Here is a 20,165-nt window from a genome sequence, read left to right on the forward strand (position 1 = left end):
ATCTGGAGGCAAAGATAAATATTCCTTGGTCTGTTGATGACGCTCATAAATGCTACTTCCTCTCAGCAATTTATTATCCCCCCCCCCCCCAGTGTTCATGTGCTCTTCCTCTGGGTGCTCTTATTTTCTCGCTCATCACAAATACCTACCCACTAGGTTAGTATGTGTCTCTGAACTTTCCCCGTGAGTACCTTGCACCCTGTGCTTTTGGACTAGACGTTTCATTTCAGTGACCCTAGTAGGAATCAGTAGTGTTCCCAACAGATGCTTTAATCCTTTTATTTTCTTTGTTTGTCTACACAATTTGCAGAACTTTTGCAAAGGTCTGTTCTGAACCGCAAATGTGATGGACTTATAAATGAATACTCTCAACTTCTTGAGAACCATACAGTGTAACATTGCTCTAAAGGGCGTTTCCATCCAAAGCTTCACTTATGGTAGTCAGGAGAGAATAGCATTATCAATTTATGAAGTTTAAATCCCTTTTTTCCCAAAAACTGTCACTTGCTTGAGATCCTGAAATTGACTAAATTGATCCCCCTAATGCAACAGCAAAACTCAATGAAACCTGATTACAATAGAGAATGCAGTCTGACATCTCCAAACCTTAGCGTGGTTCATGCAGTAGTTCAATTCCTATTTGAAATAAGAATGAAAATAATCTTGTCAAAACACACTAGCTTGTTCAAAAGCACCGTTTATTTACATATGCAAATAAGAGAATAGCTCTGCTGTATTTTACAATGCATTTTAAGAAATACACTTTGACATCAACTTATATTTACACAAAGTAGCATTACGACATTCGAAATGGTCCAGAACACACAATATGCACAGGCTGAAAACCACTGTAACATAAATAACATTGAACTGTACTGTACAAGATATTTTTGGTTTGCGTATCCCTTGGTGGGCAAATGATTACTGATGTAAGTATACGATTCAGAAAAATGGACCTGCATTTGAATTATGAAATTAAGTGCAATACAGCTCAGGCTTAAAATGAAATTTTCATCTAACCCTGCCATTCAAGAGTCTCAAACTCAACTCCTGATGGGATTAGTGTCTTCTTGTTTCTGAAGCTAATTTACGTAACCAAAGCTAATTTACATAGCTGGTCTAATCAGTTAGTGTACAACTGTATTCTGAGGTGTTTTACACACACGTTTGATGAATTGAAAGTTTGAATAATACACTGTAAAAAGCCGTAAGAGAAAACCTATATACAGTATGTCCAACAAAGAAAATTAGTGTTTGACTTCTCAAGTAAGAAAAAAAACAGAAGACACTAGGCTCTTCAGGAATTTTGAGATATGAAATCCCTGCTGTAAGCAAACAGAAAAGTTAATGACCTGAAACCCATCACTGTGAGCCACACATTCCTCCCCTTATACCTTTCACACTAAAAAAAAACATCAGCTTTGAAAACTGATAATCAATGTACTAAGATAAATATCTACTAGATTTATTCTCTAAAGCACTGTAAAATCAATTTAATAGGCGAGAAAGAATTAATTGAATCACTTATTTCTTGTGGGGTTTGTACTTAACCATGGTCTCATTTTCTCCATTACAGTACATACAGTATCCTTATGTAGCTCAATATATAAAATTTGGAGGGTATACATCTGGTTTAGTCTATGGGAACACATTTTAAACATTCAGAGTTTCTGCAGTTTACATTGCTGTTACATGGCCATTTCATTATATAGGAATAATTCATTGTGATAAAGGAGAATTAAAGGGTCTATACATTTTACATGTTCATACATTGTAAACCTTTTCACAAAATGTGGCTTAATTCTGGTCATTTAGTAAAACATTCAGGACCTGTAGATTTTTAATAACTTAAAATGATATTAGGCAGAATATATAACTTCTGACAGGGAATCTGGATACATGTAGCACTATTACACGTCTTCAGACAATATATTTATTAAGGAATCAGCAAGACACATGTAGAACTTTCACAAGCATAACAAGTACTTTCTAGGATACTTTTAAGATGTCACAAGATATTTCTACTCGCAATCCTGATTTAATTCAAATCTGTTCTTCAGTTTTTCTGTCTCAAGTGCCTGCATTCATCCAATGAAATTTGTTTCTCAGCTGATGTTACTATGCTGGGACTCACAATTCACTCCGACAAGAAAGAGGAGGCAACTCAACTGTAGCCCTTCAATCTGAAAGATGTTCCTGTCCCAGATGAAAATGCACATCCCTTATCCAGAAACCTGGAAAGCTTGCCATCAAGTGCCAGGAAAAAATATTTTTATCTTTTCTGCCTCTCATCAGACTTTGCAGAGACTGAATGATATTATATGAAATAAGTAACTGCTTCCTGTCTTGAGACATACTGTACATACAGGCCATACAGTCCCCCATGATCCCTTCCCTGGACAGGCTCTGCCAAATAACTCAACTGTGCTGTTTAAAGCATACCATATGTACCCAGAGATTTAGTACAGTGTGCAATTGTTAAGAAACTGTAATACACTTTGGCAGCTTTTGAACATTTTCAGGTATTTGAGGCAGATGTTCAATGTGTTCAGCAAAAAGTACAACTGGTACAAATCTGTCTGTACTGTATATTGCATCATAAAATCCCTGATACTATGTGTATATTATTACAATGCTATATGTGTATTTGATTTTCATTTGGTATAGCACCCTTGGCAATAAGTGACTACAGAGAGCTTTAAAAGTGATGATCATGATAAGTGCATGATAAGATTAAATTTGTAGACATATTTGGACAAGTGAATACTTGCACTTGGGTATGACACGATCATGTATTCAACATAGCAGGATAAAGATTCTTCTAAATTTCCTAGCAGCAATTTAGGATAAGATGCCTAAATATTATAACTTCCCACTAAGTTAGTGGGTCAAAACAATAAAAAAAATATTCTTCCTCCTTATGCTGTACTCTAAATTCCACTGTTTTTTCCCTGCAATGGATAAAATATTTCTGAGCAATGTTATCTTATCAGCAATGTTTAGAGTTATTTTGCTCTTTATTAATAACCTCCCTATCTTAAAACATGTTCAGCATCTGCAAGATAAACTCAATGGCCAAAATCTTAAGAATCCTCAGTGAATGTACTGGGGTGGGTAAATGATGAACAAAACCACCTTAAAACTGTATAAGGCATTTGTGTCTCAAAGCTATGAAATACAGCACATGTGGCTCAATCTCATCCCATTCTACAACAATCACTGTCAATTGAAGTTCAGTTGAGCATAATTAAATTTTCAAAAGGGCTGATACCTGAGCATTGCTCTGACCAGGAAAAGATGACCCTCTTCTTCTCCTCCAGCAAATCACACATTGGAGGTTCTTATTTTATTGACCAATAAGTGTACATGAATCATATTGTACCTTATACTGTATATACTGTATCAACAATATACTTTATATTTGAAGCACCTGCACATAGAAACATACACACTTACATTCTTGCATCACATTTCAAGTTAAGTGACTCTTTAAGTGATTATATACAGAATTCAAGAACTGACTTACATTTCTAAAACGGAATAATATCACCATTACTGATGAATGACCTCATTCTGCAGGGAAGTCTGAGATGTCACTGGTAAATGTCTACTCTTTGTACTTAATCAGTAAAAAATGATAATGAGTACCAATTAAGATTTTTTACATATATTAAATACACTTATTCACACAAAACCAAATCCAACACCCTCCCCTGTCCTTCTCTTATTGTCTGAAAAGCTCATTAAAACATTCAAGGCACAGCTAAAGCTCAGCTTCTGACAAGCTATCCTATAAAACACCAATATTACAACAGATACTGTATGTCTTATATTTCTTCATTGATGCTGTTTTTCTTTCAAGCTCTTTCAAGTTTCATAATGACTAGTGCAGCAAAACTAAAGCCTGCAGTGACCCAATAGCCATTCTGCTTCTAAAAACCTACAGACTGAACAGACATGCCTGTATGTTTGTCTCCTTGGATATTTTTTTAAATACACTTAACTTAGTACCAACATTTAAGCACAGTGCAGCGGCCAGCCAAAGGATGATTATCACTTTAAAACGTTCAACATACGAAAGGCAATTACTCACAAAAATATTGTGTTTATACGGAGACCACATCTTAGTAAAAAAAAAAGATTTGCACAATTTATTGAAGCAAAATTATCGGCTAGATAACTTCTTCTACATTTTTATTTTTCCGTTTCACACTTAACCCTCCCTTCACTGTGGTTTTACCATACTTTCACTCTAATATTATATGCCAGCCTTTGAAAATACCATGATATATCGACCTTTATAAATATTCCTTTTGGTAAATCATGGTATTTTAACATTCTAGTGTGGCAAAGCACACCATGAAAGCTTTTGTAAAGCATTTATTTAAAATATATATATAAAATTCCACAATGACCACATATTTACGGTGTCAATCTGCCCCCTTTCCACATTTCTCTGATATCTGTGTACCACCTCTTTAAAAACCTGACGATCAGATACTTTTTCATTTTTGACAACCCTGAAAGGTAGGACATGAAGCCAGAAAAGCTAAGGAGCATCTATCTATTAATGAGGAGAAAGCTGCTTCTTCCTAGAAAGAACAAGCAGTTTCAGGAATTCTACTTATTGGGCAGTAACATGGAGCTTCTCCTGAAAGCATAAGGCATATGTTTGTACTACAGCTGGGAAGGGAAACCAGTGCATTGCAGGGACAATTTACAGACACCGAGCAAGACAACTGACTTGAGTCGGCATGTTTTTGAAAGGCAGGAAGTAACCACAGTGCCTGGAACAATCCCCTGTGGAGAGAAGAACTCCACACAGAAAGCACCTCAGCTTAGAATTGAAACCAGGATCTAACAGTGTCTCAAACAGATACAGAGCAATGGTGACAATCTTTTATGAACCACAGTTAAAATTTAATATTTAAAGCTTGTATGCCTTACAATTTGTTATTGCACTAGTATGTCTCATACAATGTGTTTTTTTTGGACTGAGAATTTAATTTTGTTGCTACTCTCCCTAGTCATTCATGCATAGTGTTAAATGTACTGGTTACAGTTTTATTCTATTTTCTATGGTGACTTAATTTTGAAATAAAATTAAGATAAGAACGTTAAATACGTGTAATCTGAAAACTCTTTACAGTCTGGCATCAGCTGACATATCCTGCATTAGGCTACAGCATGGGGGTCTGCAGAGAACCACACTGAATTCCCAGCTAACACTGGCTCCTGGACACTGCCAGAGTTTGAGGAGTCCCAACACTAAATTTACTGGCTAACACTGGTTCCTCAGAAGTCCGTTTACACTGTGTATCCCAACAGCAACAGCCCTGACTCACCTGACACTTGCGTTGCTCACTAGTCATTTGACAAGCAATTATCTACCTTCTCACAACATCTCTTCTAATCCAACAAGAACAGTTTGTACACTCGGATCAAGCATCAGTGAGTCAGGATCACAGTCGGAGGTGGTGCTACAACACATACATCCAATTATCCAATCTAGACAAATTTCAACCAAAAACATTACTGAATTACTTGTTGAAGCTTAAATTTTTTCATGTATTCTTCTCTAAAATACATAGCTGATTGTTTTGCTTTATTTGTGCTAACGAAACATATGCCTCCATTTTATATAACACAGGAGAGCCAATGGCCTGCATTGTGACCCTGAGCTCCAAGTGAATCCATTTACTGTACATATAATGGCTAGCAAAACTCCTGGCTGACATTTGCCAGACACTATAGAGTAACTTCACTCAACAAAATTAGCAAAAAACAGCACATGTACAGTACTGTAGGATTTATTTCCATACACTGCTTCAGATGCAGAAAAGCTGTGCAGCTTTAAACTGGAAGGTTTCTTTATTACCCTGTATCGTATTCACATATTTAAAAAAACATGAACAAACAAGTTCAGAATGATTGAGAGGTCTTTGATCCTGTTCTGATATTTTCAGACATTAGGTCCGTGCAGACTGTCTGATTACGGTACTGCCAAGTACCTCAGTAAACAAACTACTGTGAATCCCAGATCCCCCATAGCAAAGAGGTGACTCAGTCTAAAAATAAAGCATCATTTTGTTTAGTAGCAGGTATTTACAAAGAAGGAAAAATAAATGTCTATACACATCAGGAATAATAAGTTCCCCAATTTGTTTTTATACAAACAAAAACACACACACATACACTCCTTGACACTTTCCTACAGAGAAGTATCGTTTGACACTGAATCCAAAGCCTTACTTATCATGACTGCTTTCTAAGAATTACTTTTATTCTGTTACCTAGAACTGACTTCTCCCAAACTCACTCTCAGAAAGATCATGTAATACAATCACAGAAACAGTCCTGAGTCTTGTTTAGTTTCCGGATTGTACTGTATAGATCTTGTCACATTACTGGCATGGTAAATTTGTCCTGTAATACAGAGGGACAATTTACTGTAGCATAATCTATATGAAGTGACTCATTACAACACCATTCAACATCTGGACAACCTAAGAGACTTCTATAACTGCTTCCATAACTTTTGGTACGGTTTGGTAACCAACCAAGTCATATAGCAGAGTGGACGGAAGATGACAGGCATTATAACCAAATTGTTATCTTATCATGAAGAACACGTTTGATTTGGGATTTCAGTCACTATTGGTATGAGTACCAGGGTCCAAACAAAAGCAAGCAGACCTTCCTAAGAAAATGTGAAATTGGTTACAGTGAAGCAGATTCCATTCCAGGCTAAAAAAGCCGGTATCTACTGACCTTAAATGTGACTCAAATGTTCGAACTTGCCATTCGAACTGGCTTTTTTTCCCCCAAAGCATCTCCTAAAAGTCTTCTTTTAAGTTTTTTATACACTAAAATGTGTAGCCGCACTGACACGAGACGACATTCACATTGAAACTTACAGGCAATCCAATAGCCGCTAGTGTCTCACAAGGGCTTCCTCGACACAGCTCAGTGAGGGTTGGTCTAGGTTCCCTTTTAACTGTTTTTGTTTGTTTTTCAGAATTGTATTCAACTGAAGCAGACATCAGGCTGGAGAAGACCAAGGTGCTCCCTTTAAGAGTCTCCCTCTTCCTCTTGCCAATGGTTTCTGGCATCCAGCTCATCAGGATCATTCAGAAAGGCCTCTTTTTCAGGAACTGTGGGTTCACCGTTTGACATGCGTGCCTGTTTGTATCCATTTTCTGTGGCTGACTGGGCAAGGGCTGCCTCTGTACTGTGTCTCATTCCATACCCAAAGTAGATGATGAAACCTGAGCAAGCAAGCAACAACAGTAACTCATAATGTCTCTAAACAAACATCAAAATATACCTAGAGAATTACAGAACTGTCAATTCATTCCTTATTAATCCTACCTTTCTTTCATTTTTGAAAGTTATGCTGTAACATTCACTAAGCTAATTTCTGACCGGTCTAAACGAGTGTGAAAAAAAAGTATTGATGTGATAGCTGCATTTATAGTGGATAATAAGTATCCAATAGCATAGACATTTAGAGGTTAGGTTTGCAAACCATATCCTTTACTGCAAAACCATTAATAAACCTTAAAAGCTAATATATGCGCTGTGCTTATTTATAATTATATTTTTTTTCTGCTGCACAAGTTTACTTACAGTAGATAAAGGCAACACACAACAAGCTTTAACAACCTAGTGTTGTGTCATATATATATACACAGTATACACACTGCAATGGTATGCAAACAGAAGCCTTATTTCTACATCTGGGAAGGATCTAAAAGTGACCAAGAATTTAACATACCCAGCACCATCCAAACAAGGAAACGGATCCATGTGCCTCTGTCCAGCTGCATCATGAGATACACATTGACAAACATGCTCAGAACAGGAAGAAAGGGCAGCAAGGGAACCTGGAGATGTGAAAAAGAAATTACAGAGTCATTTCCAAGATAGATAAAAAGTCACTATTTATTTATCAGCTATCTTTATTGCAAATTTTCATGGGGATTATTGTCCATTGATATGGACACATGTCTTTAGACTGTGGAACAAAGCCAGAGAACACAAAGAAAACCAACATAGACACAGAGCAGGCCTTATGCTGGAGCAGAAAACCAGGACTTTCTAATTCAGCTAATGTCCTGTAAATCTTTCAAAATCTAGTCTAGAAGGTGTTTATGCCTTGACACCTGGATGTACGCCAAAAAAGTCAGTCTCAGTTTATTACCTGCTTTCCCTGTCACTTTAAGGTATTGTGTTCACACAAAATGCTTTATCCGAGTAATAAGTTGTGGCACAAAGCTTGTTACTCAAAGTCAACCTTAAAACTGAAATCTAGTAAAAGAATAAAACTAGAAAATATGTAACACTAGTGGGTTTGGATAGCATTAATAAATCTCCAGACTATATGCTGGACTAGGAATTAGTTATTGGGGTGATGTAAGATGTTCATTGGCAGGTACAATTGCCATGGTTGTTCCTTCAATGATCAGAACAAGATATAGTCTGCTACACTTGTTCTTAGTATTATTTGTGTATCACACAGCCGTATAATGATACAACAAACTCATCTTTCCACACAAAATTCCCAAACTTGGTGTAATAAAGATGATTTTCAAACATCAACGGAAATCCAGCTCTGTATTTCACACTACAGATACAGATAATGCTCTGTTACAGTAGTGATAAGGAAATTATTTAGTAAGCATAATTCATTAAAATCCATAAAATACTTGGAATGAGGCACACACTGTCCTTTCAGAATTCCTGTATAAAGATAACATTGTGAGAAAAAATGTGTTTGTTCCAAGCCTCAAAGTAAAACATTCACAACTAGAACATCTTTAATGTATACCATTTTTTTTCTTTTAAAGAAGTAAAACTGAGGTCCTTACAGTACCTTAAAGGAGAGCTTTGTCTTGCTCTCCGGTTGTCTCCAAATGATGATGGTGATGACGACGCTCATAATTAAGAAAATGGTAAGAAGTGCCACAGACCATGATTTTGTGCCACCTTGGACAGCAATGATGCAGAAAATGAAGACAAGCAACCCTGGAAAGTAAATAAAAGAACAGAGAATCAACAACAATAACTATGTTACAACTTGAAGACTCCCAGTAGGCTTCAGACATAGGTAGGGTTTAGTTGTCTCTCCAAAATAGCAAACTGTTGCAAACTGTCAAACAAACACTCCTACATTTTAAAATTTTTGTGCTTTGTGCACCTGGTTATCTAATGCAGATTTTAAAATGTTTGCTGGGTGAGATCACACACTCTGACTGGACTGGAGTGAAAAAAAACAACTTACAATTATGCAATTATGATTTTACAGGTGTGTCTGCAGTATTCAAAGTGTAATAAAATTAAAAACAAAGACTGAATACAGAAGACAACCTACCATTCATGGATTTGGATCAAGCTCACACAAAATATTCTAAATAGAAACGTTATTTTCAGAGCTTTGAAAAAGCAGTTCAGAACTATCTTGGAACATATGAGCAAAGTGGACAAAGCAAAAAAAACTAAATTGGAAGGAAATTGCACAGTGCATTGAGGGCTTAAGATACGTTGTAGTTGAAAACAATGCATGCGTATGTGCATTCCTGAGGCTTACCAAGCATGCTGGCACAGATGTTCACAATCAAACCAGACATGCTGCTTGGATCAGAGTTCTCTGGGAAGAGCATCCTCTTCATACTGAACTCCTCCATACCATCTGGTAGTATCCCTGCCTGGGATTCGCTGTTGCTCACCGACTCTGTCATTTCGCTCTCATCTAGGGTGCTTGCCATTTGGTAGACAAGACTGGGCTGTTCAGGTTGGTATCTGGATCAGAAACATGCATTCATATCCTTCAGCATTGAAGTCTTCACCAATTATTGTTGTGCATAACTAAAATAGTTCAAGTATCCATCCATCTAATTTCTAATCGCTTTATCCAATACATGGTTGCAGGAGAGCTGGAGCCTATCCCGGCAAGCAACAGCCACAGATACAAGTGCATCACAGGTCATACAAAGATACAAACACATTTACAACAATTTTCCCAGAAGCGAAAAAAACCTACCAGTACAGTATGTCTTTGGACTGTGGGAGGAAACCCACTGATGCACCCAGAGGAACCCTTTGCAAACATGGTAGAACATACAGTACAAACGTCAAGCATATGGCACCCCGGCCCAGAATGGAATCCAGGACCCCAGCCCTGGGGGGCAACAATGCTAACCACTGTGCCCTTCCCCCTAATTCAAATGTCTGTGCAAAAATTCTAAAAAAGGTTTTATCATCAGTTCTTGCAGAAGCTAATTTCAAGGAGGGTTTCTGACAAAATGTAATTGAAGAAAGTAATAGAGTATGTGTTACTTTATTTAATAAGAACCAGTCTTGGAAGATGGAACTATCAACACACTCTAGCCAAAATTATTATAATTATAATTATAATAATAATAATAATAATAATAATAATAATAATAATTGCTTACAGATTGGAGAGGCTAATGCTGACAAGTGACAATGAGGATGAGGTGATGAGCTTGTCCTTCACTGTATGAGTTACTACAGGCAAAGTATCTTTAGGCTACAGCTACCGATGACAGCTGTGCAGGTGAGGAACAGTCGGCTTGGGTCGCGTTACAAACCTGAGGACTAGAACGCAGGCAGCCACCAAGGTGTACGCAAGCAGGGTGCCGATAGACATGAGGTCCACCAGGTCTTTCAGGTCAAAGAGGAAGGCCATTATAGCTGGAACATGAAGGAAGAAAGATTAAATACAAAAATACAGCAAACAAATGTCATTCCTTTCACCTTTCCAATTGTGGCTGTCTTTGATAGATGCATGTGGAATTCTCTTAAGAATTATGTCACAGGGAAAAAAACGCAAAAATCACATGATACATCCTGTGAACAATTATGTCACAACCCCAAGTGTTGATATTTGCATACAACAGGTAGCCTTCAACTATATCGATAACTCACATGTAAAATATTTGTAGTAAAGGAAAAACACTACCAAAAGATAAAGAATATTTGGACATTTTCATATTTTTTCACTTTCCACTTTTCTTTCTCAAAAGTGGAAAACTGAAAGAAAAAATACAAGGCTTCTTGTAACAAGTAAATATTGTTTTCTATGTATATATTTTTTACTCTGTAATGTCAAACCTGCGGCATGACATGTATGTCCTCAGGTACATGTATGTGTAAGTTTTTACCCAGAGCTCTGGCTTCCTTGCACCTTCCAAAGATATAATGGCTAGTTTCACTGATAAAGTGTGTGTGTGTGTGTGTCCTCTGATAGACTGGCATCATATTTATATTCCAGTCTCTCATCCTGTTTTTCTAAGAATATAGGGTTACTGCAACCCTTCCTAGGACTAAGCACCTTTAAAATAACTGATGGATGAGTGCATTTTCAGATTTTGATATTTTACATGAGAGTTCTTAGATTAGCTAAAACGTAACAACTTTAATGCACAGAACATACACATTCAACTTTCTAAAAATATATATTAGTGTAACCTTGATGAAAATAACTTTCCATGCGATTACAAGTGAAAATATATTGGTGCATTAGTGTAAAATAAAGTTCTCTATTTTATGTTAATTTAACCAATATACTATAAATCAATATTCATATTGATTCTTTTACTCAATCAACAGAAATGTGTAAAGTCATTTTCAACACTAGCTATTTAATGACATGTTCAGTTCAATCTCCTATTGTGTAGCTGTTAAAGAGATGTAACAAAAGATTGAGCAAGTGTACAAAACTAAAAGGCTGTGAATGCTCAAGTTCTTAATTTTTAAACAATCGGCATCACAGGTAAGAAGAAGCTTACCTAAAGTTGAAATAATAGACAGTTTCTGCAGAGAGTTCTTAGTTTGTCAAATATCCCGTTAAAAATAAAAATAATTGCTCCAATTGCTGCTCCACTGCTTCCACTACCAAAAAATGCTTCCTTCTCTTTTCTACACATCCCATTTTGCCAGTGAACTCTGTTAGGAATATGAATGCCTTGTCACCTTCACTGCCTGGGCTCTTTTTGATGCTTTTATTTCAGAGACTATCAGTGATATTAATAACTTAACAATGAAGTTGATTTTGGGAAACCAGTGACAACTCTTGCAAGTGAGTCCCTCTCTAACCAACCCAAGGGGCATATCTTGTGAAGAGTGTACTTCAGTTGCTACCGGTCATCTCTCCCAACACTCTAGGAAACATGCCTGAAGACTGAGCATCTAAGGCCAACAGCAGAATGGGACGTGTAAGTAAACAAGGAAACATCTGTTTGGGTGGGTACCATCAAACAGCATTAACAGGACGGCAGCGTAGACTGTGATAACACCACACTGATGATGTTCTTGGATCAGCCAGGAGCAAATCCTGTATATCAAGATGTTTCTTTCATCCAGTCATTCCCATATTAATCCAACTCCTTCCAAGAGATCTCACACACAGAGCTTAGGCTGTGCAGTCTGTTAATATGTGAATCTGAGGGGCAGCCCAAGCTTTATCGCTCACACTGGAGCTTACCGGACATGACCCCTGCCATCAAGGTGGAGACGATGGGGGTTTTCCTCTTGCTCACTCGGGCCAGAAATGAGAACAGCAGCCCATCTCTGGCCATTGCAAAGATAATCCGTGGCAGGGGAAACATGGAACCCAAGAGACTAGAATGGGGTGGGAGGGGGTAGGTGGTGGTAAAGAAGTTTTAAATAAACAACATACAGACCGGAGGAGACCAGGTTACTACGTGGATTCAGCTGCAAACTGTTCTGAATGCACACTGGTGCTGATGGAGGTGAAGGGTATGGAATAAGTAAATGTGCACACTGTGAAAATGGACTGTACCACTCAGAAATATAAAACAACCTCCTTCTAAAGAACATCAAAACGTTTCTTTCACCAGGCTCAGATTTTTATAAGTTCTCCTTTTAAAACCAGCTGCAAATAACAAGGGGATTTTAGAAGAAAACAAAAACAAAGCAGGAATTCTTGATTAAAAAAAAAACTAAAAGGAAGTGGACAAGATTTTCTGCAATTTGTTTTTTGGTTCAAGGTTATTTTCTTTAATAATACTACATCTGCATGTGATGTTACAATTGTTTAGGTTACATTAACAGGAAATGCTCTTTTCATTGTTCACATCCTGTCTAGTTCCTAAAATCTTGAGCCCAGTGCACTCCCTTTCAAGATGTCCGATTCCATTCAGTGAGTAAAGACACATTGAGCAAGATGGGCCAAAAGGCCTCCTCTCATTCATAGCCTTTTTTATATTCTTATGACAGAATATTAAGAGTTGGCATGTGACTTGCTCTGTACAATCAAGGTCTGTATGACTGGTAGTGCCCAAATGACTGACAGCTTATGCCTACAATTACTGCACACCACATTACTTATCTTTCTTACATTATGGCCTGTGGATTGCTGAATGTTTGTCTGTTGCATTAGGAACTGGCTATCTCTAAGTGAGCAGTAAAATTGTATGCCTGCTGATGGTAAATAGTTCCAGCAGTAAAGGTGCATTTTGAACAGGTGCGGTTGAAAGCACGTATATTCCTGTAATCACAGTGTTAGTGGTTATTCTTTCAGCCTCACCTGCAATAACCCCTGAAGTTAATGTAGCAGTTACGGGGGTTTTGGTTCTTTGGCTGATTTTTGCCAAAAATTTGAAGAGCAGCCCATCATCGGCCATGGCCCAGATCACTCGGGGCATTGGAAACATGGCGCCAAGCAAGCTAATGAGAGAAAGAGAACAGGCCATGCCATCTGAGTTAGTGAAGGTCAGTTCCACATAATGCAGCGAACCTACTATCACTTCAACAGAATAATAATCAAAACTCCTGTTTTGTGAACAACATTTTATGCAAAATGAAAGATTAACATATAGGGCTGACAGATATTTAAGCAAGAGGGGACCTTGAGATTGTTACGATGTCTATGAAGTCTTTACCAAAGTGTTTGACTTAAGTCAGCCTTGATTTTCAGTTTTGTGAAGAATATTTCTGACACCAGAAAAAAAAAACTTTTGGACATGAAACACAACATTGTTTTTCCCTTTTGATTAATGGACTGAGCTCAGATTTGCTTTCAGCGCTGTCTGCCAATTCTGATCCTATAAACCCCCTGGAGTGTGGGTATTCAAAAAGTAGCACAAAGAAACAACTAAAATAGTAATGACAGCTTAGTAGAAAAAGATTAACAAATTCAAAAATAAACACCTCCTGATATTGCTTTAAAACATACTTAACCATCACAGGTCACTTGCATTAAATCCTTTTTCAACAACTAAATAACAGGAATTTCTATCCGGAGAATATACTGTACAGTAATTTCCTGAATACCTCTGATCATATTTGATGTATATATTCTTGTACTTAGCATAGCAGGAATGTCATGATACTCCAAATTATTATGTTATGGCCATAGATAAATATAATATAAACTAAATACTTTTATATTAACAGTGGGTAAAGATCCAATTTTGGGGATGAATATACTTGTACAAGTTAAAGTTTAGCAGTGCTGGGGCCCAAGTTTAATTCTGGACCTGGGATGCTATCTGCATGGGGTTTGTATGTTCTCCCCATGTTCAGGTGGGTTTTTGGCTGGTGCTTTTCTTTCCTCCCTCCGTCCAAAAACATACTGGACGGTTAAATGCCTTCTGGGAAAATTGGCCCATGAGTGAAAGCATGTATGTATCCGTGTTTGCCCTGTGATGAACCAGTGTCCTGTCCAGGGTGTTTCTCCACTGGGTGGCCACTGCTTTCGAGAATTGAAGAAAGAGGTTTTCAAAATGTATAGATGGTAGTTAAGTGTACAAAAAATTATACATCAGCAAAACCCTGTACATACACATTTGATGAATGTATTAAGAAATCATTTTTTTAAGAATTTACTTATTTTTAATGTACTGTAGGTTATCCTATCCTGGACAATTTATGGATTTATGGGTATATGATAGAAGTCAAAGACAACGTCTTGAGTTAACAAAATCAAGATGTGATTTTATACTCTTAAATTTTAATTTAAAGAATAAAAATCTACAGAACACAGTACTTATTACATTTTTGGATTTGTATGGTTGGATGTTACAAGTGCAACATGTGGGGAACTGATATATTCAAACGCAGACACAGCATAATAGTACAATCTACAAATAAGATGAATATTGTTATAATGAAGATTAGCCCTGCATGTCAATGCAGACGAAACCCAATGGATAATGGTAGAGGTGGTACATTGAGTCCCACCAGCAACACCAAAGACTCTCTGAAATGACATTATTACTGCTATTACAAAGCTGGACAAGGTACTAATTATAGCATTTTAACAAATGACAGGAGATTAAAATCTCTCTTTTACAGCTATAAAGCTGTTTCAATATACAGTATGTCTGCCTAGTATTTGGGAAACTGGGCCCATACAGAAACAAGGCAGGAGTTAGATAAAAACCCATGAAGCAGCCAGAAATGCCAACAGTCACCTGATGGTATTTTTTGTTTGATACAGTAGATATTTCTTATGTCTGCCAAAGGGAAAGCAGTCACCAAGCAGCAAAGCTTCAGCTTCTTTCAGATTCAGGAATGCTTAGTTATTCATATAGAATCTTACACAGCTTAATCATCACCTGTGACATATTAAGAGTTGTGTGTAGAACAAACTGTACAGTTTTGATTACCAAATATTTGTAACTTAGTAACATAGTTACAGTTGTAAATGTTACCAACTATGTAATTATGGAAGTGAAGAACTCAGTGCAGAAAGCAGATTGGGTTTTCTTAACCTTCCATATTTACACAGAAAAGATGTCTTAAGGCACCAATTTTATAATTCTATTCCATATTCTAATTACCTAATGTAGAAAGCTTTTAGCTTTGGTTTAAAATGGTTTAAGGTTCCACATGTGTTCTAAAAAAGCAGGACAAAATTTCACAGCATAAATGCTTTAGTGCAATTAGGAAATTCAAAGCTTCATGCAAAGTCTTGCAGATCAACAATCAAAATAAAAATACTGCACAAATAAAGAAATCTGAAAGACTACAAAAAATATATATTAATTTCTATACAGAAATATCTGTGTACACATCACCTGAGGACATCTAGTACTGAGTTGCTACTGTATATATCAAGTGGTGTTTAAGGTATTCAATACTATCAACATATACTATTTCAATACTACTATAATCGAAGTGTCTGTTTTTAAAATATTATCCATCTTAAACCTAAATGAATACAGAAAAAAGCCCATTCCAGACACTTAAGAAAGCCGAGTGCCAAAGCATCTAAAATAACAGTGGTAACCAGTTAAATACATTCCCAAAGGATGGATTTAGAAATCCCAAAGGATGGATTTAGAAATACAGGCTTAGGAGCTATGACTTTATGACTAGGGACTTATTTTTAGAAGAGAACAGAGCTCAGATATCACACCAGCTCTTCCATTGAGCATTTATTTTTGTATTCACTAGTGGATATAAAGCAAAAATGCAATTTTATTATTCAGTCTTGGAACCCTAAAAACGTATATTACAGCATTAATACTGTTCATCATGCTCTGTCACAGAGTTTGATATGCCTTGATATTCTTTTTCAGAAAACCATTGGGACAAAACTCTCAAGACTGACCAGCTTACCTCGTTGACAGGGCGCACAAGGAGCCAACGGCTACCGCGTAGGTGGCGCCTTCCCACCCCACGTATTTGAAAGCGACAGGCAGGGGGCTGTTCTTGTCCAGCATGTAGTAGGGCATCATCAGGGTGAGGGCGGCAGAGACCCCGAAGTAAGCTACAAAGCAGATGAGCAGGGAAGCCACGATCCCGATGGGAATAGCTCTCTGAGGATTCTTCACTTCCTCCCCTGGAGAGCCCGCAGAGAAAAACACCAGGGTCAAAGGTCAAAAGCTCTCTTACCAATAGAGGCCACTGTACAACTCTAGCAAGGAGAATGAACAGCTGTACCAAGGTTTGGGCTCTGTATTAGAACTCAAACCAAATCCCTAGAATGAATGACGGCAATTAACTCCTTACCGACAAGGAACACACAGTTCAGTCTGTCAGTGAGGATGTTCACAATAATGAACTATTTGGATAATCTGTGCCTTGATGAACTATAATTTATTGTATTCCACCAACAAGTGGACAGACATAAAGCAACCAAATAAGTACAAAATGCACTGTATAAAGGTATAATTCCAAAGTTGTTGGTTTTTTTCCCCAGTGGTCATCAATTACAACATTTAATTAACTACAATTTTCACAGGAAATCTGGAGTGAGTGGGTTATGACAAGTTCATATTGAAACGAATTTCAATTCAGTCCACTACTTCTGTAGCTCCCTATAATCCTCCTAAAATCTTCCTTAAGCAAGCACTAAAGTTCTTATAGAAGTACCTTGAAGTAACTGTTAACATATAAAAGATCCCAAGCTAACATGCATTTCCTTTTTAATTTTTCCAACTTGATTCCCCAAATGTATACAGTGCCTTGTAAAAAATAGTCTCCACTTGCCAATAATACATTTTTATTGACTTTAAGAAACATGCTCTACACAAATTCTGTCAGCTGCAAATACAGTAGCTTTGAATACAAAATATGATCAAACTGAACATGGTATGACAACCTAAGGGGCAGGGTAATACAGTATTGCTCTACTACTAAGCTAAAAGAAATGGATCTAAGAAGAACCCTCTTGAAGGGTACATCCTACCCACCAAAGTCCCAGAGAGCCTTGGGTCTTTGGAGCAGAGTGAGTGAATAAGGCAAACTGACAACTGAACAACACCTGCTTCTAGTCTCTTTTCATTATATACATACTAGTCTAGATCTTTATACAGATTGGCAAGGCAAAGGGTGGCCAGGGGCATACAGTGAGATTGAGTCGTTCCAAACATTGTTTAGAAGGTAGTTATTTTTTAGAAGAGAAATTTGAACTAGAATTTGTGAACCTGTACCTAGACTGTGAACAACTATTCTGGAGAAAATGAAAAGCCAGACAGGAAATGGACAGATACAAAGTTCAACTTAAACATTCATTTGCACCAGAATGGATTTAAGGATGCTGTAGCAAATCAGAATCTAATTTTCTATATAACTCTAATTTAGATCTCCACGAAAAAGTGGAAACATTGCAGAGGGATGAATATTTTGGGCAAAGCACTGTAGATCTAAATCCTAAATAAATTCAAATGGATAAATCACCTTTCCTGTTTGATGTTAATATTTAACAAGAAACAACAAGAGAGACTTGAATTTAGTTAACAAAACAAACCAGTACAAAACCTGTCCCATTGCTGTAGATACTCATATTAAATACTAAGCAGAATAATATAATGTTTTCATAAAATATATAACTTTCCACCCAGCCCTATGATTCAAACACTAGAAAGTCAATGGACTTGAATTTAGTGAACTGGACCTAGTTTCATTAGGGGTTGGCCTTGACTCTTGCAGCTGCCAAAGGAATATTAGGAGCTCTGTGTTCCTGCCAGCAAATAGCCTGTAGCAACGACAGCTTTCTTTGATTTACTGGAAGTCTAGAACATACAGAGTTCATTCTGTAAATGGCTCGGCCTAAGAAGCTATACTTAGGGAGGAGACATATTTCCTGTTCGCTGTCTAATGACAAAAAGCCAAAAAAAATCTTTCCTTCTAAGAACTCCAAAGCTAAGCACATCTATGCCTGGTCAGTGCTGTAATAAGAGATCTTGCTGTTGTAAGTGGTGTTGGGTGAGCAGGACCACTGTTCCCTCTGGACCAGAACGTTCTAACCACTGCACCTTAAATCAATTGATGAAGCAATTTCTCAAATCTTTGGTTGCTCTGCTGTGCAGTTGGACTGCTGGCGCATAACAGCTCTGCCAGTCACCTACAGTAGCAGGTGGCTGCTGTATTTCAGTAGTGGATTAGGTGGGTTCCAGACGAAATACCCAGTCATGTGTTTGACACCCATGCTTTGGTTTCCTTCAAGAAAAGGTTGCATGAGATCCTTGGATCAATAAGCTACTACCAGGTGGGACAAATGGCCCAAAATGGCCTCATCTCATTTGTAACCTTTCTTATGTTTCACATGGAAAGTGTCTTCAGATGAAAACTGTTGTTTAAGTCCTTATAAAGATATAATCATCTTTAAGGATGGCCGATGAGCATATTAGCTCTCCAATGAAGGTAGAAACTTGTCCTGCCAAGTTAAGTGAGATTATACAGCTCACCAGGGGACCTCTTCAACACAAAAGTACCCCATAAAATGACAACACAAAGATCACAAATGAAAGAAAGCCAGCCACCCCATATTGTTAATTCCAAAGACTATACAGTAATATTAGGAGTTCTACAGGAGTATATTCGAAGTTCTTATCCTGACCTAATAGCTTCCACTTCTCTGGATCCTGAGCCTGAAAGTTTCTTTCCAAATTTAAAGGCCTGAATCAAATACCTCTGAAGAGTAGTGCATTTAAAACTGATACAGCAGCCATTTTTTTAGACAAAGTGTTGTAAGAATCTGGAACAAGCTGCCCAGCAAAGAGTACTGGCTTTATTTTTTAAAAAAAAGCTGGATGAGACCCTCCAAACATACTATGTAGGCTAAATGCTCCCCTCTTATTTGTAACCTTTCCTATGGTCATGTGCTGTTATTTGGCACCTTTTCCTACCTGTGGTAGCAATGCAATCAAAGCCCACGAAGGCATAAAAACAGGTTGCAGCTCCTGAAAGAACACCAGTGAAGCCAAAGGGCATGAACCCTCCATCACCATAGATCCACTGTGATGCTGTCCTCTCTGAAACACTACCAAACAGAAAACATCAGTGTTTGGTATTATTCATATAATGGTCTACAATAGGCAACTTTCATCCTTTTCCATTGCAATAGCCTAAGTTCTAAGAACTTTTAGGGTTAGGACTTTCCATTACAGAATGGCCTAATCATAGACTGCAATGTCCAAATTAAAAAAGAATTTAATTTCCTGTAGTGGTTTCTGTTTTGTCTTTATTTTTGTTATGCCCAAATGCATCTAAAATCAAGTGTTGGAAAAGCTTCTCACACCTAAAAGCTAAGAACTGTCAAGATGAACTAAGATAAGAAGTACAGTCCTCTGAAGTGCAATGAAAGTAAGGTATTTAACCTGTCCAGCAGTTCCATGCACTACTGTGTAAAGTCTTAGACACTTCGTATTTTTAATAAGTTCAAATTG

The 20,165-nt window shown here is 37.3% G+C and overlaps 1 protein-coding gene across 8 annotated transcripts in view; it reads right to left on the minus strand.

Annotated features, from left to right (window-relative positions):
- Nucleotides 1-681: 681 nt before the first annotated feature.
- LOC102694470 (high affinity cationic amino acid transporter 1-like) overlaps nt 682-20,165 on the minus strand; it is a 42,026-nt gene continuing 22,542 nt past the window's right edge. For 7 of the 8 annotated variants that reach the window (XM_015341916.2, XM_015341917.2, XM_069190187.1 and 4 more), the window contains 8 exons: nt 19,626-19,759; nt 16,612-16,834; nt 13,574-13,713; nt 10,614-10,716; nt 9,590-9,801; nt 8,876-9,027; nt 7,778-7,886; nt 682-7,268 (listed from right to left, as the gene is read on the minus strand). In XM_015341916.2, the coding sequence (XP_015197402.1) occupies nt 7,072-7,268; nt 7,778-7,886; nt 8,876-9,027; nt 9,590-9,801; nt 10,614-10,716; nt 13,574-13,713; nt 16,612-16,834; nt 19,626-19,759 (1,270 nt within the window). In that variant the 3' untranslated portion in view covers nt 682-7,071. Of the gene's footprint in view, nt 7,269-7,777; nt 7,887-8,875; nt 9,028-9,589; nt 9,802-10,613; nt 10,717-12,508; nt 12,646-13,573; nt 13,714-16,611; nt 16,835-19,625; nt 19,760-20,165 lie in introns of all 8 variants that reach the window. The other variant, XM_015341914.2, reaches the window with a different exon arrangement.

The sequence above is a fragment of the Lepisosteus oculatus genome, chromosome 5, assembly GCF_040954835.1.
Source record: "Lepisosteus oculatus isolate fLepOcu1 chromosome 5, fLepOcu1.hap2, whole genome shotgun sequence".
NCBI classification, from domain to species: Eukaryota; Metazoa; Chordata; class Actinopteri; order Semionotiformes; family Lepisosteidae; genus Lepisosteus; species Lepisosteus oculatus.